We start from the raw sequence: 22540 nt of genomic DNA on the forward strand, positions 1-22540 counted from the left end.
AAAAAGGCAGTAAATGAGGCTATATGAACTGTTTTGCTGCCAGACAAGGCTACGCTGATAGCCAGGTGTAGCAGTTGTAAGGATTCACTCCATTGTGCTGAAAAGAAAGCTCTGCTGTTGGGATAGCTTTATGTAGGCCCTAACAGTTTGTGGGGGGAATTCGTGTTCCAGAAGAAGATCTGTCATTAATTATGAACAACAACTACCGAGTGGCGCAGCGGTCAAAGGCACTGTATCTCAGTGCTAGAGGTGTCACTAAAGACCCTGGTTCAATCCCGAGCTGTATCACAACTGGCCGTGATCGGTAGTCCCATAGGGCACACAATTGGCCCAGTGTCGTCTGGGTTAAGGGAGGGTTTGGCCAGGGTAGGCCGTCATTGTAAAATAAGAATTTGTTCTTTACTGACTTGCCTCGTTAAATCATTTTATTTAAATTGTATTTTTTTATACACTGGATGGTCATGGTTTGGGCCTAGCATTATTTTTTGGGTAATGGGTAACTGCATAAATGGAGTATGTCTGTAAGTGGCCGTGTCAACAGAAGTGGGAGGATCAAGAGAAGTGGGTGTATGGAAAGCGAATCAGCTAATTGGGCAGATTTGTTGTCACTCAAGACCGTTTTGCGTGGCTGATAGCTACTGCTAACCTACAAAGCATTACATGGGCTTGCTCCTACCTATCTCTCTGATTTGGTCCTGCCGTACATACCTACACGTACGCTACGGTCACAAGACGCAGGCCTCCTAATTGTCCCTAGAATTTCTAAGCAAACAGCTGGAGGCAGGGCTTTCTCCTATAGAGCTCCATTTTTATGGAATGGTCTGCCTACTAATGTGAGACGCAAACTCGGTCTCAACCTTTAAGTCTTTACTAAAGACTCATCTCTTCAGTGGGTTATATGATTGAGTGTAGTCTGGCCCAGCAGTGTGAAGGTGAACGGAAAGGCTCTGGAGCAACGAACCGCCCTTGCTGTCTGCCTGGCCGGTTCCCCTCTTTCCACTGGGATTCTCTACCTATATCCCTATTACAGGGGCTGAGTCACTGGCTTACTGGTGCTCTTTCATGCCGTCCCTAGGAGGGATGCGTCACTTGAGTGGGTTGAGTCACTGATGTGATCTTCCTGTCTGGGTTGGCGTCCCCCCTTGGGTTGTGCCGTGGCGGAGATCTTTGTGGGCTATACTCGGCCTTGTCTCAGGATGGTAAGTTGGTGGTTCTTCAACCCCTCTAGTGGTGTGGGGGCTGTGCTTTGGCAAAGTGAGTGGGGTTATATCCTTTCTGTTTGGCCCTCATCGGATGGGGCCACAGTGTCTCCTGTCTCAGCCTCCAGTATTTATGCTGCAGTAGTTTATGTGTCGGGGGGCTAGGGTCAGTTTGTTATATCTGGAGTATTTCTCCTGTCTTATCCGGTGTCCTGTGTGAATTTAAGTATGCACTCTAATTTTCTCTTTCTCTCTCGGGAGACCTGAGCCCTAGGACCATGCCTCAGGACTACCTGGCATGATGAATCCTTGCTGTCCCCAGTCCACCTGGCCGTGCTGCTGCTCCAGTTTCAACTGTTCTGCCTGCGGCTATGGAATCCTGACCTGTTCACCGGACATGCTACCTGTCCAAGCCCTATTGTTTGACCATGCTGGTCATTTATGAACATTTGAACATCTTGGCCATGTTCTGTTATATTCTCCACCTGGCACAGCCAGAAGAGGACTGGCCACCCCTCATAGCCTGGTTCCTCTCTAGGTTTCTTCCTAGGTTTTGGCCTTTCTAGGGAGTTTTTCCTAGCCAACGTGCTTCAACACCTGCATTGCTTGCTGTTTGGAGTTTTAGGCTGGGTTTCTGTACAGCACTTTGAGATATTAGCTGATGTACGAAAGGCTATATAAATAAATGTGATTGGTCCGCATGACTAGTCGATTGTTGAAAACTGTCGCATTTTTAGCTAAGCCTAACATTCTGCTAACCTACCACCTTAATGATCCTAACCTGCTACGTTAGATTTCTTAGCCTGATATGTAAACATTAAGCTACTCATCACTGTTGATCCAGCCACTGATGTTTTTTGTTGTTGCTGATGTGTTACACCCATCGCTGTTGATCCACCAACTTCTTTTGCAACGCCAACTTTTAGACACTTCAAGCAAATAATGTTTTCTAACTAACCCCATTGTTCTACCTGTGCTGCAAATATCCAGTTACCCACACGTCAATTTCAGCAGATCTGGGCCACGAGTACCAACTGCGTAGTACGCAGCATTGATGTCCCCGAACATGCCAGCTGTGGAACACGCGCTTTTACGACAGCGTACGGCAGACTTGACTCCCATACGGCATTTACATTGCACGTGTGTTTCTAGCGAGTTTCTAGTCAAAATGGCCAAGTCAAAAGCTGCACGAAAGAGTGGAGAAAATATGAAGATTACAAGGTTTGTGCACCGAACTCACATTTTCAATAACTCGGGCCTCTACTGATATTCTTTACAGTGCGACTAATTACTTGAAAGGAAAGGAAAGGTCGAGAGCCACTGATGGTGCCAAATACATCAAATTACGTTTAGTAGCTAACATTTGTGTTTTAGCTAGCTACCTGGCTCACCAAAGGAAAACGCTTAATGCATAGTACCAACTGTAAAGTTTGGTGGATGAAGAATAATGGTCTGGGCTGTTTTCGTGGTTGGGGCTATGCTCCTTAGTTCCAGTGAAGGAAAACCTTAACGCTACAGCATACCATGACAGCATACCCAAGATATTAGCCAAATCGCTAACTAACGTGATTTGGTGTATTTGGCACCATTAGTGGCTCTCAACCTTTCATTTCAAGTAATTAGTCGCACTTATTTCTTACACTACATGACCAAAAGTATGTGGACACCTACTCTTCGAACACTCATTCCAAAATCATGGGCATTACTATGGAGTTAAAATCCAATTTTATTGGTCACATACACGTGATTAGCAGATGGTATAGCGGGTGTAGCGAAATGTTTGTGCTTCTTGCTCCAACAGTGCAGTAGTATCTAACAAATTGCACAACATACCCAAAAATCTAAGTAGGAATGAATTAAGACTATGTCTATGGACGAGCGATGTCAGAGCAGAACGGACTAAGATACAGTAGAATAGTATAGAATACAGTATATACATATGTGATGAGTAATGCAAGATATGTAAACAAAGGGTCCCCACTTTGCTGCTATAACAGCCTCCACTCTTTTCCTGGCATCCACCAAACCCAGATTAGTCTGTTGGACTGCCAGATGGTGAAGTGTGATTATCACTCCAGAGAACGTATTTCCACTGCTCCAGAGTCCAATGGCGGCGAGCTTTACACCACTCCAGCCGACGCTTGGGATTGCGCATGGTGATCGCTTGGCCATAGAAACTCATTTCACGCAGCCCCGGATGAACAGTTATTGTGCAGATGTTGCTTCCAGAGGCAGTTTGGAAGTCCATAGTGAGTGTTGCAACCGAGGACTAACAATATTTACTCACGACACACTTCTGCACTCGGCGGTCCCGTTCTGTGAGCTTGTGACAATTCTCCACTCTGTGGTTCCGTTCTGTGAGCTTGTGTGGCCTACCACTTCGCGCCTGAGCTGCTGTTGCTCCTAGACATTTCCACTTCACAATAACAGCACTTACAGTTGACCGGGGCAGCTCTAGCTGAGCAGAAATTTGACGAACTGAGTTGCTCCATCATATGACGGTGCCACGTTGAAAGTCACTGAGCTCTTCCGTAAGGCCATTCTACTGCCAATGTTTGTCTATGGAGATTTCCTGTGCTTGATTATTCTACACCTGTCAGCAACAGGTGTGGCTGAAATAGCCAGATTCACTAATTTAAAGGGGTGTTCACATGCGTGCGTGTGCTAGCTAACTACACGTTGCACAGAACTCCGGGGCTAATGAGGAGGGTCTTTGGTAGATTAGTCAAATATTGATGGAATAAAAAGATAACTAAGTGCAAAGTAACAGGTAGCTCTTTTGTCCCCCACCCCAGTTCCTGTGAGACGGTGGTCCAGGGGATGGATGACGAAGATGACGAGGAGCTTCAACGTGCACTGGCAGATGACATCATTAGTGCTAGTGAGGATGAGGTAGGATACACACACACACCTGCAGTAATTATCTTGAGCAATAATAAGACGGTAGCTTATCTGTCTATTTGGAATTTGAAACATGCAGGAGGAACATGCAAGAGGAGGTCACTATATTGAGAATCAGTATGAGCTGACTTTTCAAAGCACATGAATTCTGGATTGGTCGGTTCATTTAGGGTACAGTGTAGTGCTCTACGCTGACCTTTTTTACAAGGCACATGTTTGCTCCTAAGTTGAAAATGTATGCATACAGAAATACATTTAGGAGCATGGAAAAAAATGTCTCCGGGTAATAAAGCTAGAATCCTTCATTTTCTCAGTCACTGGTGCTCCTAAATGAAAATTCCAGATCGCACTGCAAAATATTTACGTGCATATGCGAGTAAAATGGACGAATGTAGAGCCCTGCTGTGTGTTTTGTCTGATACAGGGAGGCAGCGATGATGAGAGGAAACACTGCAAGCTGCTGGAGGCCATCAGCTCGCTTGGGGGGAAGAAGAGGTGAGAGATGTCAGAACATTGTGCTCCTATAGTACCTTCCTAGATGAGTTGGGCTTCTGGAGTTATACAGGAGAAATGAGGACTGGTGAACTTGGCCCATCAATTCATTATATTATTCACCAGTATGTAATGTTACATTTTTACTTGCATTGCTTTTGTAGCCATGTTTGATGTGTTTTTTTGTCTGGTGTGCATTGTTCTCGCGATCAGGAAGAAGCTTACTGAACGGTCTGAAGCAAGCATTCAGGTGTCAGAATTCACAGTCAATGCTGAAGGTAAAATATGCTAAATGTACCTGATTTACTTATTTGAAAATACCTTGTGCTTTTATCAAGGTGTTTTGTTAGTTTGTGAAAGTTAAATGTCTGTAATGTCAGGATCCAGCAACCGTGATGGAAATCCAAAATGTGTTTGAACAATAAGCTGAGTCTGAACTGTATGTCTGTCTGCGTGTCATGACTGACAGGTGAAGGAGACAAAATAAATTTGTCTGACCTCATTGGAACCTTGGATAAGACCCCCAGTGCCTTAATCAAGACGAAGAAGCAGCTGAAGAACCTTCAACACAACCAGAGCACCCTGGAGACGCCCCTGACCAGGAAGGAGACAGAGAAAGTAAGACCACCGACAGAGGCAGGATGTCTAGTCTTGAATGCAGGCCACTGTGCACAACTCAGACGATTGAACAAATATTCTTGTACAGATCCAAAGAGAAGTGGCTTTTGAGAAAACGTCGAAAGAGGTGTCTCGCTGGCAGAGTGTGGTCCTACAGAACCAGAAGGCAGAGCAGCTGGTCTTCCCACTGAACCAGGAGCCCTCTGGCCCCAAACGCATAGAGCAGGTGGTGGCTGGATGGAAGGTGGGTGTAAAAAGATCCTTTTGATTTTTCTGTTTATGTAACATGATTATAAACTAATTTCAGATTCATATTTTATGTTCAAGGCCCAAACCCCCCTGGAACAGGAGATATTCAGCCTCCTACGCATGAACAAGCAGCCTCTCCATGACCCTGTCTTGACACCCACTGAGGAGGCTTCTCTCAGGGCCATGAGTCTGGAGGAGGTGAGTCCCCGCCTCAAGCATGACATCCAGTATGTGGTCAGATGCGTAAAATAAGCTGAATATGGTGTGTTAGTGCTGGGCAGGAACAGAGGCCTGCACGCACTACTGATATTGACTTCATTCTGTATGTGGACAAAACGGACAATGTACTGAAAAACAACAATGTACAAATTAGGGAGTTTTTCTAAATGGTTCTTGGTTGTCACATATCTACAACCAATATATAATACATTGTTACATTTTTTTGCAGGCCAAGATCCGTCGTGCAGAACTCCAAAAAACCAGAGTACTACAGTCTTATTATGAAGCGAAAGCCAAAAGGGGGAAAAAAATAAAAAGCAAAAAGTGAGGGTTTGATATATATATCCGTACCATGTAGTTCCCTATATTAATGAGGGTTTGATATAACCGTACCATGTAGTTCCCTATATTAATGAGGGTTTGATATAACCGTACCATGTAGTTCCCTATATTAATGAGGGTTTGATATATATATCCGTACCATGTAGTTCCCTATATTAATGAGGGTTTGATATAACCGCACCATGTAGTTCCCTATATTAATGAGGGTTTGATATATCCGTACCATGTAGTTCCCTATATTAATGAGGGTTTGATATAACCGTACCATGTAGTTCCCTATATTAATGAGGGTTTGATATATATCCGTACCATGTAGTTCCCTATATTAATGAGGGTTTGATATATCCGTACCATGTAGTTCCCTATATTAATGAGGGTTTGATATAACCGTACCATGTAGTTCCCTATATTAATGAGGGTTTGATATAACCGTACCATGTAGTTCCCTATATTAATGAGGGTTTGATATATATATCCGTACCATGTAGTTCCCTATATTAATGAGGGTTTGATATAACCGTACCATGTAGTTCCCTATATTAATGAGGGTTTGATATATATATCCGTACCATGTAGTTCCCTATATTAATGAGGGTTTGATATAACCGTACCATGTAGTTCCCTATATTAATGAGGGTTTGATATATATATCCGTACCATGTAGTTCCCTATATTAATGAGGGTTTGATATATCCGTACCATGTAGTTCCCTATATTAATGAGGGTTTGATATATCCGTACCATGTAGTTCCCTATATTAATGAGGGTTTGATATAACCGTACCATGTAGTTCCCTATATTAATGAGGGTTTGATATAACCGTACCATGTAGTTCCCTATATTAATGAGGGTTTGATATATATCCGTACCATGTAGTTCCCTATATTAATGAGGGTTTGATATATATCCGTACCATGTAGTTCCCTATATTAATGGGGGTTTGATATATATCCGTACCATGTAGTTCCCTATATTAATGAGGGTTTGATATATATATCCGTACCATGTAGTTCCCTATATTAATGAGGGTTTGATATATCCGTACCATGTAGTTCCCTATATTAATGAGGGTTTGATATATCCGTACCATGTAGTTCCCTATATTAATGAGGGTTTGATATAACCGTACCATGTAGTTCCCTATATTAATGAGGGTTTGATATATCCGTACCATGTAGTTCCCTATATTAATGAGGGTTTGATATATATCCGTACCATGTAGTTCCCTATATTAATGAGGGTTTGATATATATCCGTACCATGTAGTTCCCTATATTAATGAGGGTTTGATATATATCCGTACCATGTAGTTCCCTATATTAATGAGGGTTTGATATATATCCGTACCATGTAGTTCCCTATATTAATGAGGGTTTGATATATATCCGTACCATGTAGTTCCCTATATTAATGAGGGTTTGATATATATCCGTACCATGTAGTTCCCTATATTAATGAGGGTTTGATATATATCCGTACCATGTAGTTCCCTATATTAATGAGGGTTTGATATATATATCCGTACCATGTAGTTCCCTATATTAATGAGGGTTTGATATATATCCGTACCATGTAGTTCCCTATATTAATGAGGGTTTGATATATATCCGTACCATGTAGTTCCCTATATTAATGAGGGTTTGATATATATATCCGTACCATGTAGTTCCCTATATTAATGAGGGTTTGATATATATCCGTACCATGTAGTTCCCTATATTAATGAGGGTTTGATATATCCGTACCATGTAGTTCCCTATATTAATGAGGGTTTGATATAACCGTACCATGTAGTTCCCTATATTAATGAGGGTTTGATATATCCGTACCATGTAGTTCCCTATATTAATGAGGGTTTGATATATATCCATACCATGTAGTTCCCTATATTAATGAGGGTTTGATATATATATCCGTACCATGTAGTTCCCTATATTAATGAGGGTTTGATATATATATCCGTACCATGTAGTTCCCTATATTAATGAGGGTTTGATATATATATCCGTACCATGTAGTTCCCTATATTAATGAGGGTTTGATATATCCGTACCATGTAGTTCCCTATATTAATGAGGGTTTGATATATCCGTACCATGTAGTTCCCTATATTAATGAGGGTTTGATATACCCGTACCATGTAGTTCCCTATATTAATGAGGGTTTGATATATCCGTACCATGTAGTTCCCTATATTAATGGGGGTTTGATATATATCCATACCATGTAGTTCCCTATATTAATGAGGGTTTGATATATATATCCGTACCATGTAGTTCCCTATATTAATGAGGGTTTGATATATATATCCGTACCATGTAGTTCCCTATATTAATGAGGGTTTGATATAACCGTACCATGTAGTTCCCTATATTAATGGGGGTTTGATATATATCCGTACCATGTAGTTCCCTATATTAATGAGGGTTTGATATATATATCCGTACCATGTAGTTCCCTATATTAATGAGGGTTTGATATAACCGTACCATGTAGTTCCCTATATTAATGAGGGTTTGATATATCCGTACCATGTAGTTCCCTATATTAATGGGGGTTTGATATATATCCATACCATGTAGTTCCCTATATTAATGAGGGTTTGATATATATCCATACCATGTAGTTCCCTATATTAATGAGGGTTTGATATATATATCTGTACCATGTAGTTCCCTATATTAATGAGGGTTTGATATATCCGTACCATGTAGTTCCCTATATTAATGAGGGTTTGATATAACCGTACCATGTAGTTCCCTATATTAATGAGGGTTTGATATAACCGTACCATGTAGTTCCCTATATTAATGAGGGTTTGATATAACCGTACCATGTAGTTCCCTATATTAATGAGGGTTTGATATATCCGTACCATGTAGTTCCCTATATTAATGAGGGTTTGATATATATCCATACCATGTAGTTCCCTATATTAATGAGGGTTTGATATATATCCATACCATGTAGTTCCCTATATTAATGAGCGTTTGATATATATCCATACCATGTAGTTCCCTATATTAATGAGGGTTTGATATAACCGTACCATGTAGTTCCCTATATTAATGAGGGTTTGATATAACCGTACCATGTAGTTCCCTATATTAATGAGGGTTTGATATTTCCGTACCATGTAGTTCCCTATATTAATGAGGGTTTGATATAACCGTACCATGTAGTTCCCTATATTAATGAGGGTTTGATATATCCGTACCATGTAGTTCCCTATATTAATGAGGGTTTGATATATCTGATGTATTACGTACCCTATATTAATGAGGGTTTGATATATCTGATGTATTACGTACCCTATATTAATGAGTGTTTGATATATCTGATGTATTACGTACCCTGTATTAATGAGGGTTTGATATATCTGAACCATGTATTACGTACCCTGTATTAATGAGGGTTTGATATATCTGATGTATTACGTACCCTATATTAATGAGGGTTTGATATATCTGATGTATTACGTACCCTGTATTAATGAGGGTTTGATATATACGAACCATGTATTACGTACCCTGTATTAATGAGGGTTTGATATATACGAACCATGTATTACGTACCCTATATTAATGAGGGTTTGATATATACGAACCATGTATTACGTACCCTATATTAATGAGGGTTTGATATATACGAACCATGTATTACGTACCCTGTATTAATGAGGGTTTGATATATCTGATGTATTACGTACCCTATATTAATGAGGGTTTGATATATCTGATGTATTACGTACCCTGTATTAATGAGGGTTTGATATATACGAACCATGTATTACGTACCCTGTATTAATGAGGGTTTGATATATACGAACCATGTATTACGTACCCTGTATTAATGAGGGTTTGATATATACGAACCATGTATTACGTACCCTGTATTAATGAGGGTTTGATATATACGAACCATGTATTACGTACCCTGTATTAATGAGGGTTTGATATATACGAACCATGTATTACGTACCCTATATTAATGAGGGTTTGATATATACAAACCATGTATTACGTACCCTATATTAATGAGGGTTTGATATATACGAACCATGTATTACGTACCCTGTATTAATGAGGGTTTGATATATACGAACCATGTATTACGTACCCTGTATTAATGAGGGCTTGACGCTTTATTTATTTTGCACTACAAAAGTGAACTGTTGTATTGATTTTCCTAAATTGTGCGGTGAGAAGAAATTCCTAGCTTCTGTAGCTGTAAATTCTGCTGGAGGATGAGCAATGCGAAGTAAAAGGAAATTAGCTGATCCAGGAGGAGGTTTATTAACTGAGATGGTGGAAGGAAGGTGGCTTGTGAATGGTGTAAGGGAACATCGGAGGCACAACATGATGAATAACATTCCCATTTCTTCCCCAGATACCACAGGGTACAGAAGAAAGTGATGCGCAAGGAGTATCTAAAACAGTTTGATGAAATGGTTAAGACAGACCCTGCTGCTGCCTTGGAGGAACTAAAGAAGATGGAACTGTCAAGAATGAAGGTAGTAGGCTTTGTGAGACCTTTACATGAAAGGAGAGAGTGATGGAAACAACTTGAAAGAAACTAAGAATAAACTGTGATTATTAGCATTAAACCTGCTTATTTTCTCTGTTTCATCTCTATTCCCACAGGAACGAATGTCTCTGAAGCACCAGAACAGTGGCAAATGGGCCAAGTCCAAGGCCATCATGGCAAAATATGATGATGGGGTAATGTGCTTTTAAGCCGTTTTTAGATGTTTGTTTAAAAGATATTACGCTACCAGTCGCAATATTTTATTACCAAAAAATATTTTAAATGTATTGGCGGGCAGTTTGAAAGAACCAGTGTTTTCAGAAAAGAGCTGTATCATGTGGAGATAGACATTTATCAACATGTTTAAAATATAGGTAGTGAGTCACAAAGATACCAATATTTTTTTCAAGACTAAAATCAATATAGTCTGCAAATGACAATGAGAAAATGCAAAGATGGTGTGCATGTACACATGCTAACTGGTCAAACGGTAATATTGTTTATACAACTCTTTATCAATCTTACACAATGTAATCAGTCACCAAAGTTGATGGTAATTTCATTTCTAGTTTAAATTCTGTAGTTTTTTTATTAAAAGGTGTGTGTGAGGGCTGACCTCTGACCTGTCAAATATGGAGCCCACTCCAGCTCTGTGGGCACTGCTTTTGCCAGAAGGATCCCACCTGAGGAAGCCCTAATATGGATGCTGTGCTTTAATCTGCACAAACTGAGCCGTAAAATACAACTCACAAATATGGAATGGCAGTCAAAATGTGATGCCAGTTTCAAATATGTAAAATGCAGGTCACAAAAGTAATCTGTGGAGTCACAAATGTCACATTCACAAAAACATATTCGACCAGTAAAGTAAGAAATATGTTTGTAAAATGTGCTGTATTAACCAGAAAAAAGCTATCTTGCATTTATTTGCTAATCTGTTTTCGTTAATGATGACTCCTTGGCTTTTGGATGACATACTGTGAAACGACAATGAACAAAAATATTAACACAACATGTAAAGTGTTGGTCCCATGTATCACAGAAATGTTCCAAAAAGCTTAATTCTTTCAAATGTTGTGCACAAATTACTTTACATCCCTGTTAGTGTGCATTTCTCCTTTGTCAAGATATGTCACACCTGTCAGGTGGATGGACTATCAAGAAGCTGATTAAACAGCATGATCATTACACAGGTGCACCTTGTGCTGGGGACAATAAAAGGCCACTCTAGCATGCAATTGGCATGTTGATAGGAATGTCCACCAGAGCTGTTGCCAGAGAATTTAATGTTAATTTCTTTACCGTAAGATGTTGGAGGCGACGTTTTATAGAATTTAGCAGTATGTCTAACCGGCCTCAACCGCAGAGCATGTGTATGGCGTTGTTGGCGAGCGGTTTGCTGATTTCAACATTGTGAACAGAGTGCCCTATGGCGGAGGTGCGGTATGGGCAGGTATAAGCTACGGACAACGAACACAATTTCATTTTATTTATTTTATTTTTACCCCTTTTTCTCCCTAATTTTGTGGTATCCAATTGGTAGTTTCATCGCTGCAACTCTCGTATAGACTTAGCAGAGGCGAAGGTCGAGAGCCGTGCATCCTCCGAAACCCAACCAAGCCGCACTGCTTTTTTACACAATGCCCACTTAACCTGGAAGCCAGCTGCGCCAATGTGTCGAAGGAAACACCGTACACCTGGCGACCATGTCAGCATGCACTGCGCCTGGCCCGCCACAGGACTCGCTAGTGCACGAGGACATCTCTGCCGGCCTAACCCGGAACAACGCTGTGCCAATTGTGCGCTGCCCCATGGGTCTTCCGGTCGCGGCTGGCTGCGACACAGCCTGGACTCGAACCCAGAATCTCTGGTGGCACAGATTCACTGTGATGCAGAATCTCTAGTGGCACAGCTTCACTGTGATACAGTGCCTTAGACTACGGCTCCAATCAGGAGGCAACAATTGCATTTTATCGATGGCAATTTGAATGTACAGCAATCCTGATCCTGAGGCCCATTGTTGTGCCTTTCATCCACCGCATGATAAAGCACAGCCCCATATCGCAGGGATCTGTACACAATTCCTGGGAACTGAAAATGTCCCAGTTCCTCCATGGCCTACATACTCACCAGACATGTCACCAATCTGGAACGACGTGTACGACAACGTGGTCCAGTTCCCGCCAATATCCAGCAACTTCGCACTGCCATTGGAAGAGTGAGACAACATTCCACAGGCCACAATCAACAGCCTGATCAACTCTATGCAAAAGACATGTCGTACTGCATGAAGCAAATGGTGGTCACACCAGATACTGACTGGTTTTCTGATTCACGCCCCTACTTCTTTTAAAGGTATCTGTGACCAACAGATGCATGTCTGTATTGGGGCCTAATGAATTTATATCAATTGACTGATATTCCTTTTTATGAACTCTTTGAAATTGTTGCATGGTGCGTATTATATTTTTGTTCAGTGTGTATATATACGGGCTAATTTACAGACAGGTTTTTATTTAAAAGTTGCATTCTATATTTGCACAACACTTTTGTTTGACTCACTACTTTCATTTCTATCAAAATGTTTAAACTATATCGCCATAGGTATGTGTCATGAGACTGAAATAAATTGGAGACTCATTTGGTTTCTCTTGGTCCCCAGGCTCGCAAAGCCATGCAGAAACAGCTGGAAGTGAACAAAGATCTGACGCAGAAGTTGGTAATACCTGCTGACGAAGATGAGGAGGATGAAGAGGAGTCAGCAGAGACCTTGCCAGACTTTGTGAATGACGTAGAGCCCATACTGGACCAGGTGAATCCATGGATGAGAGGCAAGCTTTCTACAGAGCCTATGATGGAGGAAAGCAACCGTTTAGATCCTCCTGTTTGGCCCAGAGAAGTGGGAAAACCAGGGGAAGGACGGGACGACCAAGAGGAGGATGAGGAGCAGATGGAGGAAACTGAAGAAGAATCACTTTTAAGAGGGTTTGAAGAGAGGCGGAAATTGCGTCAAACTGAAGATGTTAAGGTTGCACCTATGACTATGGAGGAGAATGACGGTAAGGTGATTGATATAGTGTGTCACAATGTAGCATCAGGTCTTTGCAGATTAGTTTCACTCTATCATGATCAGGAGTGAAATGTCAGTGGGACAAGTTCCCAGTTTTGTGTTTGTGTTGTCTCTCACAAAGTACAACTCCTTTTCCATTCAAACTCCAGATGGGAAGAAAGCTGAGATTTTAGAGATCTCTGACGATGATGAAGAGGCTGTAGAGATTTCAGATGATGAAGAGGCTTTAGAGGTCTCTGATGATGAGGAGGCTGGGCTCTCAAATTTCACCAGCCTGTTCCATGGGCTAGTGAACCACATAGAGCCTCCAGCTGACCAGCCCAAGGCAGGCCCAGGTCTAGGCCAGGGGGAGAGCCCTGCCCTGCTGGAGGAGGGCCTGGTACGGGTTAGGACCCTGGAGGATGTGGAGCTGCTCAGTCAGGACATCTCTGCCAGTGACACAGCACTTCTGACCACCCAGATTCTGGGCACAGAGGAAACAGACACTCAGTCTGCAACTCAACAGGCAGACAAAAAGAGAAAGAAAATGATTGATCCCAATGAGGTTCTGACCAAGGAAGCAAAGGTCATCGAAATGCCGTTGGCTCCAACAGCTGTTGAGGATGTTGAGGTAAGGGACACAGTTCAAAGACCAATACATGTATTTTTTAAGGCGCATCTGAAACGAGCGCCCTTCGGTTTGCAGAAGGCTTCAATGCACCAATCAGCTCACCTTCCTGCAAAAAGATCTTTACGTATCCTATGCTGTTACCTGGGAAATTAAACTCTGCCTTTTCTGTCATGTATTGCCATCTCAGGACAAGGAGGAACAGAGGGTCATCATTAAAGAGGCCTTTGCAGGGGATGATGTCATCTCCGACTTCCTGAAGGACAAAAGGAAACAGGAGGCGGCAGGAAGGCCGAAGGTTATTGACCTGACGTTGCCTGGATGGGGAGAGTGGGGGGGCCTCGGTCTCCAACCTTCTCGTAGCAAACGCAAGAGGTAAGTAGATGGCAAAGGCATTGAATTGTGGTCTTTTGACAAACTGCTCCAAGTAGTATCATGTAGGCTTAGTGAAGGTATTTTTGAGTTTGTCCCCCTAACATGGTTTGCTTTTTCGTCCACTTAAGATTCCGGGTAAAAGTTGCTCCACCTCCACCAAGACAAGACCAAAAGCTCCCTAACATCATAATCGCAGAGAAGCGGGATTCCTCCATTGCTGCACACCAGGTGACCTAGCTCGCGTACTATTTACTACAAAGATATGACATTGTCAGAAGAGGATGCCCTCTCCCCCAAAAAAAGTATGACAATGAGTTCTGGTTTAACTTCTTCTTTCTTCATCTCTTGTAGGTGTGTCAGTTACCGTTCCCTTTTGAGAACCCCATACAGTTCGAGCGCACCATCCGTTCTCCTGTTGGCCGCACCTGGAACACCCAAAACACAGTGCAGAAGATCACAGCGCCAAAGGTCGTCACCCAGTTAGGTGCCATCATTGAGCCAATTGCTCGGGAGGACTTAATAAAGGACATCAGACAGGCAGTCACAGGGCCCAGTATTAACCTGGAGTCAGACCAAGGACCTCAGAAGAAAAGACGCTCGCAGCAAAAGAAGAAGCACAAACGCAAAAAAAACTGATGGTCCTACTGGTTGTCATCACTGAAATGTCTGAGACTGTTGATAAGAACTCATTCTGTTCATTAGTTTAGGGGCTTGATTCAATCCGTATCGCTGAAGTTCAGCGCTATAGTGCGATTTGAAATGTCAAGGTGTCAATTGAGCTGACATACAGCATTTATTGTATATGCCGTCTCTGCGAACGCAGACACGTTGCCTTTTAAATGTCAATCACGCTACAGATTGAATCGAGCCGTCCGGTTGAATTTGACTGCAGAGGGTTCTGTGTCTACTGGTTATGTCTATTTTAGTGGTTGACTCCGATGAGGGGAAACCAAGCTGTGCGCTTTCTGGGCAGTTCTGACTAATTACCATACCTGGCTCTGTAAGGAAAGCCAGTTGACCTGATGGTTCTTGGGGAGTTGTTCACTCCACAGATATTTTTTTGTATAAATAAAACCTTGAAATGAGACCATGATGTCATGAAATATTGTAAACCTGACTCTGGGATATATCAACAAAAAACAGGTGTTCAAATGGAGGATATAAAAGTACACATTCATAGGAAAACATCTGTTTATATGAAATTGTTTTGTTGGTTTAAAGTGCTTAATAAAACAAGTGAAACCTAATAAAGCTCACTGGCCCTTTCAGGACTATTCTGTATGAGGTGCTGTTTTCTTTTACCATTATGTTTAAAACATTTTGCTACATGGAGTGCGTTTGCTGGAAAAAGTTGATTCTTGAGAGATATTCCATTAGCAAAATAATTTTTAAACTCATCCAGAGCAATGGTCAGTAATCCATAGATTAGAGCTACTCATGGTGTAAAAGCTTGCTGTTGATGACATGACTTGGTGATTAAACACAGTTTACTTGGTCACATTGCACAATAACTTTCCATTGCAGTTCAGAGAATTTGACATCAAGCCACGAGTCCAGTGAGCATAATTGTTATTTTTCATGGCTGTATGTGGAGAAGAAATAGTTGCTTTGTTTTGCCATGCATAGAAAAACATGTTTTTGGGGAAAATAGAATGGGGAACTGTTGCTCTTGCGCGTGGTCAAGGGTTCACCTGACACCCTTGTTGGTGCACGAGTGGTGAGTAAAATTGTAATTTTTCACAGCAGTGTGTGAAGAAGAAAGAGTTGCTTTGTCTTGCCATGAAAAGAGGATAAAGCTTTTTTGGGGTGGGGGGATAGAATATGTGGACTGTTGCTCTTGCGCATGTCAAGGGTTCAGCCCTGTTAGTGCACAGGCATGTGCATGAGTGACTCAGCAGTAATTTGCTTCAAAAGAGCATCTCTTGATTCAAGGCTCCCGTTTCACTCTTCCCCCACCTGCCCTCTGTACGTAGTGCTGCTGTGCTGGATTACTTTGACTTGACCTGATGGAGCTGTTGATGTTTAGTCTGGTCCTTCTACAAGGGATCTCTCCCTGCTTTAGCTTTCCCAACGGTGCACCCACCTCCGCCTGTGATGACATGGTTCCTCGTCACACTGGGGTGCAGCCACAGCCCACCCCAGCACCCTACACCATCCTCACCAGCTCCAAGACCCTTCAGACTGGCCAGCCCATTACAGGTAAGATGTTGGACATCCTACCTACACCTTACAGCTTTGGACATGCCCAAGGAACTAGATGTGATTTCTAATTTGATCGGACCAGTAACACTTGTCTACTGATGATGGGTTATGAAATAACCCTAACAAATAGTAAACAAATTAGAAAAATGTGTTGTCTTAAAAATTACAATTCTTAATTCATAGTGGAAGGGATAAGGCAGGCCAATGATAGTGGTCACATCTAGGCACTTTTCGATGGGTAAGACAGTGTGTCTGAGGCTTCTTACATTTTCTGTTATCATGCCTGAACATTGATTCAAGATACCACATTTCTGCAGATGAAGGGGAACGCAATGGCACATTTGTATCACTCTGTACTGTTTGTTGGTGTATTTCCCCATAAGTGACTATAACTGGAACAAACTACAGAGGCGTGCTTCTGGAGGCCAGATCGGCAGCCAGCACTAGCACTAATGCTTTAGGAAGTTGGCAACTTCCTCCTCCAGATACCAAATTCCTGCAGGTAAGTTAATAGCTTCCCATGTGTAACCTAATTGGGGTGAAAATTCCACGAGTAAACTAAACATTCTAGAAAGAGGTTGACAAATCTGATTGTGTCTCCAAGTGCTCAGGAAATAAAGAAGGTGCCATCACCCATGCCAATACTAATTTGAAAGACGACACTACCGTGTTTACCTGGTTACCACCCAACAACACCAACACTATCTACTTCATGTAAGAACATAACACCAAGGGCTCTATTCAATCTGTATAGCTGAAGTTCAGCGTTACGTTATTAAGTTTAGAGCCCCATCACCCTTACTACACTTTTCTAAAAAAAAATACCATTGGCTACACACATTACTCAAATGTAAACTTGCGTATTTGCTAAACCGGGAATAATCTTTACATTTCCAGTGCGCAATCCTTAGGCTTCAGCGATCCAGATTGAATAGAGCCCTGAATCTAATCTTGAACCCTTTGTGAGTCTATAAAACTAGATGATCCGTTTTTCTCCGCACGTATTACACAAATGACATGACAATGTTAATGAATTCTTATAATACATGACATTAGAATAAGGGTACATTTACCATTAAATTATATGCCAATTTAAATCAAAAGTCAGATAAAAAAAACATGTTTCGCTCACACACAGCACTTTGACAGGCAAGCTTTCATTAATCTGCATTGCACTTTTTTTTCAGGGCCACTGTAGCCCAACAGCGCACTGTCTACTGGTTGAATATCAGGTCAGGAACTTTGATCAAAGGTGGGTGTGAATGTACTACAGTAAATTAGATTATGATCCATCTCACTTTCTCTTCCAGGGGTCTGTGCTGACCTCTTTCTACTGTATCTTGTGTCTCAGGATCAGAGGGCATTGGTCTGGCTACAGGTGGAAATCCAGGGATGGCCAGTAAAGGATTTCTGCTGCTCCTTGCCCCATGTATGCTGGTGTCTCAGATGCTCCCAAGATAGTTTCATTCCATTTTGATTCTAACGAAGCAGCTTCCATCTGCTTTTATTGGAAAAAATATTGATTGCATAATATATATTGTATTAGAAAAAAGTACTTTCCATACAAAACTTTTACTGATTAAAGGTAGTATCATGCAGCCGTTTGTTACATTTGCTTTGTCTTCATTCAATTGTGGACTAAAATCCATCCTAATTATTTTACTTCACTATAACCTCATTTATACTTAACATGTCTTGATATTGTCAGAAATATGTCTACACACGGTATTAAAATGTAATTTCTGTCCACTGTGTCCGCAATGTGACCAGATGTCATGGTTCCACGTTGTATGCTTTTTATTTTAAGACAAGTCAATGGTGGCACTTGTCAATTTGTTTGAAGGCTGATTATTTAAATACCTCACTGTCCAGATCCATCAACACATGAGTGCCTGACTAGATCTGGAGTTCATCAGGAAGATCTCCCCAATGTCTTTAATTCTACACCCATGTAAAAATGTGAGCATAGAACCAGGTTTAAATGGGGGAAGCTGGACAATGAGTTGTTTACTCTAGAGGGCACTTTGCCTACCATATGTAAGGCAACGATGTCAGATTTCCCCACCAGACTCCTTCAATTCTAATGTAAAGCATACCATAAAATGTGGAGAGGAGTTGAACTACATTCCAACTGTAGAAATGAGAACTGTGTGGTCACAAGCCAAAAGGGAGTGTTCTGGGATCATGTAACACGCCTATGGCAAGACTAGCCAACAAGGCACCGGACACCATTGGCACAAACTAAATATTATTTTAAGTCTGTTCAAACTTGTCAGCTACTATGTTTCACTTCTCAGATCATTATGCCATAACTCAACCAAATCCAAGTATGTATGACTATGCATAGGGCAACAGACCAGTTAAACCAGGTAGTGCAAATTCATGCAAAGGGTTCAGTTTACATTGCAAAGTCTCCAGATGTTTCAAAATCTTCATATTCCATCTGCTGAAAACATCCTGGAAGTTTATTACATGCTGAAAACGCTGGTAAAGTCATTTCATTTAAAATTGTAATAGACTATAACCATAGCTTTAAGTCAGAGGCTAAGTAGGCAATAAGGCTAAGTAGTAGTTGATAAGCACAAAACTATAGCTGTAAGTGGTGTAATCAATTTCCCATAATCTCTGAAACCCAGACATTCAAAAAAAACTGCATACCAATAGAACTTTGCAGCCCCCCCCATAAAAATAAACACCACTGACATCATCCAGTGTAGGTTTGTCCATTATAATGAATTTATTCAAGTGGTGGTTAGAAACATACCCACTGGAGGACAGGGGTAGTATTTGAGGTTTCTTATACAGGAATGACATTGGTAAATGAGAATGGAACGTTTGAAAAGATAAAATGCACAACTTACAGCCGCCACCCTCAACTAGTAGCAGACCACTAGCTGGTTCACATAAATAAGGCAGAATGCAGGATCCATAGGAGTGGAAAGTTGTTACATTTAGCCATTTAATGTAAATTCAACAGTGATGTTAAAAAAACAATAATTTAAAGGACTTTCTTTAGCTCATCGTACAAGACCAGCACAAAGGCACCACCCATGCCTCTGAGAACATTGGACCAGGCTCCCTTGAAGAAGGCCTTGCCACCCTCATCACGAGCGATCTTCTTCCAGCAGTCAATGGTACCAGAGTACATGATATCAGCTGGAGAAAAAAGTTGACCCAAGTTAGGACATAATGTCAATTTAGTTGTATTTGGAATTGCATGTTTCTACTAGTCTTCCGATGTATAATTTCTCCCTAAACACTGGACAGTGTAGGTGACGAGGAAAACTCACCTCCTTTACGGCCAGACTGCATCATCATACGACGACGGACAGTGTCGAAGGGGTAGGAGGTCAGGCCGGCCACAGCAGTTACAGACTGAGCGATTGCCCAGCTCACTAAGATGGAAGCGTTCTTGGAGTCTGGCAGCATACCTGTTACATACCACACATAATATTACATATGCATATAGCACAAACGGACAGCTTTCTGTGAAAAGCTGTTATCAGTGTTAAAGTCTATACCTTTAGCTGTGTCATAAATTCCGAAGTATGAAGCTCTGTAGATGATGATGCCCTGGACAGACACTGCGAAGCCCTGGTACAGACCCCTCATACCGTCAGACCTGAACGTCTTCGCCAAGCAATCTGCCAGACCGTTGTACTCCCTCGCACCAGCTTTTCCGACATCAGCTCCCAGACGGGTTCTGGCGAAATCAAGAGGATAGACAAAGCAAAGGGAGGTGGCTCCTGCAGCACCACCAGAGGCCAGGTTGCCAGCGAAGTACCTCCAGAACTGCTTTCGCTTGTCTACACCGTCAAGGAAGACACTCTTGTACTTGTCTTTGAAAGCAAAGTTGAGGGCCTGGGTGGGGAAGTATCTGATGACATTAGCCAGGTTACCTCTCCAGAAGGCAAGGAAGCCCTGCTCCTTTGGAATGCGGGTAACACAATCTATGATACCCTTGTACTGCATTTCTTTGCTGATCTGCTTGCTGGCATGTTGGACCTGTTAAGAATATGAGAACACATATGATAAAAATATATAAACCCATAGATGCATGCTGGTAAAGCTGGCGTTTCCTGCCCTGCAGTCATCTCTGAGCGCTGCTCGTCTCGACCTTGCCACCCGCTTAAATCCGGTCTTTCTGGTTGCTAACGATTTACAACAACTATTTAATTGAACAAGACAGACCAACACTTTGTGGTTACTGTTTGCCGGTCAAACTACCCTGCAGACTTTCAATGCCAGCCAGGTATTTAGTTTAACCTCAGTTCTACCACTGTGGCTGCAGTACCTACACAACTACTCGATTGTTCAATTCGTGATAATGTATATTTTACTGGTATGATTTACTACGAAACCAAACTAGTTAGTCGAGTAACGTAACTAAATTGTTACATGTAAATGAGTTGTGTAGTTAGCGATATCAGGTGCCATCCAGAAAGAGGAATTGCCCAATGTCATAGACTGGCCCTGGCTTTGTTAGCTAGCTAACGTTAGCATTGTGTGGCTGGGCTAGCCAACCTGTACTAATGACGGACTGCGTTAGCCAGCCGGCTAGCGTGTAGGTCATTTGAAACATCTCATGACCTCGAATTATGGCAACCAACGGAAGATGCTAGATAACCATCCTGCGTGTATTAAACATTTCAAATCAATATAACAGCCTTAAGACATTTAAAATACATAGCTAGCTAAATGTAAATTGCCGCAAGGGTGATAAGCAGCGTGCATTTCTCTAGCCAGTGATAACAGCTAAGTTAGCTAGCTGATGCTTGCCATGCAGCAGAGGCGGCATAACTTTAGCTAGTCATGGACCAATAGCTACCTGAAGGAGAAGCTTGACTCTCTCGATGGGCGCAACCGCCGTTTTGGAGATGGCAGCGGAGATGCCACCAGCCAAGAAATCCTTGGCAAATGAAACTGCGGTCTCATTCATTGTGCGATGTTATAAATTGACTTGCAGACAGAAGAACACTTGCCCTGCAACAGCGGATGGCCTACCACGAAATGGCCGATTTTATAGACGCGTAGGAATTTTATGAATTCAGCAGATCGCGAGACACAGCGGGAACTCATATCACATTGTCATCTGACGATAGTCGCAGGGGAGAAATTATCCGCAATCACAGATTTAGTCTCGTCACTAGTTACCACAAGAACAAAATCATAATTATGTCTACAATTTATCTTCTTAAAATCTGATTTAAACCTAACCACACAGCTAACCTTATGCCTAACCCTGACCTTAACTGAAGAGAAAAAAGGAACATTTTGTTTTCATTCATCTTTACGATTTTGTGGCTGTGGTAATTTGTGACAACCCAGATCTAGGATTATATCGTCATACACATCCTTAATCTCAACAATCATTGGGACCTAAAATATATCAGACCCTGTATCAGTGGAAGGTGCAACTTCTACCTCCCACGAATGCCTTTGTAATAAGGGGTTTATTCAGAAGGGGCGCAATCATTTTAAACATTGCAGATAAAATGCAACATGATTTCCTATTATAATCTAAACTCCATGAAATCAATTTGAATATGCCTAATCAACATTTTCATAGCATCCTTCAAAATGTAACAAATGTCAAATGAGAAGTCTACAGTACCATGACCTGATGGTTCATCACCACTACTTTACATGCAATTGTTGGATATAGACAAAATTAGAATTTGCTGTATTTTTATTGGGTGAATTCTCGAACCCTGCTGTGATTACAAACTAGTTGAAGTG

General features: G+C 41.7%; 3 protein-coding genes across 3 annotated transcripts; 2 read left to right on the forward strand and 1 right to left on the reverse strand.

Moving 5' to 3' along the window:
* The first annotated feature begins 445 nt into the window (after positions 1 to 445).
* LOC139388130 (U3 small nucleolar RNA-associated protein 14 homolog A) lies at positions 446 to 15850 on the forward strand. The gene is made up of 15 exons (XM_071134711.1): positions 446 to 2420; positions 3995 to 4091; positions 4525 to 4595; positions 4806 to 4870; positions 5062 to 5210; positions 5299 to 5454; positions 5538 to 5657; positions 5908 to 6002; positions 10410 to 10533; positions 10664 to 10741; positions 13210 to 13606; positions 13767 to 14227; positions 14415 to 14599; positions 14728 to 14827; positions 14951 to 15850. Exons 1-15 carry the CDS (start codon positions 2254 to 2256, stop codon positions 15233 to 15235), a joined length of 2550 nt encoding a protein of 849 aa, XP_070990812.1. The 5' UTR covers positions 446 to 2253; the 3' UTR covers positions 15236 to 15850.
* Positions 15851 to 16544: 694 nt separating this feature from the next.
* LOC139388487 (putative defense protein Hdd11) lies at positions 16545 to 18410 on the forward strand. Its single transcript, XM_071135179.1, has 5 exons — positions 16545 to 16798; positions 17185 to 17303; positions 17406 to 17515; positions 17989 to 18053; positions 18153 to 18410. The coding sequence occupies exons 1-5, from the start codon at positions 16606 to 16608 to the stop codon at positions 18260 to 18262; spliced, it is 597 nt and encodes a 198-aa protein (XP_070991280.1). The 5' UTR covers positions 16545 to 16605; the 3' UTR covers positions 18263 to 18410.
* A 1105-nt stretch (positions 18411 to 19515) lies between these two features.
* LOC139388109 (ADP/ATP translocase 2-like) lies at positions 19516 to 21895 on the reverse strand. The gene is made up of 4 exons (XM_071134681.1): positions 21630 to 21895; positions 20323 to 20806; positions 20092 to 20232; positions 19516 to 19957 (listed from the first exon to the last, which is right to left on the reverse strand). Exons 1-4 carry the CDS (start codon positions 21738 to 21740, stop codon positions 19800 to 19802), a joined length of 894 nt encoding a protein of 297 aa, XP_070990782.1. The 5' UTR covers positions 21741 to 21895; the 3' UTR covers positions 19516 to 19799.
* Between the last annotated feature and the right edge of the window lie 645 nt (positions 21896 to 22540).

This window comes from Oncorhynchus clarkii, chromosome 29, assembly GCF_045791955.1.
Source record: "Oncorhynchus clarkii lewisi isolate Uvic-CL-2024 chromosome 29, UVic_Ocla_1.0, whole genome shotgun sequence".
NCBI classification, from domain to species: Eukaryota; Metazoa; Chordata; class Actinopteri; order Salmoniformes; family Salmonidae; genus Oncorhynchus; species Oncorhynchus clarkii.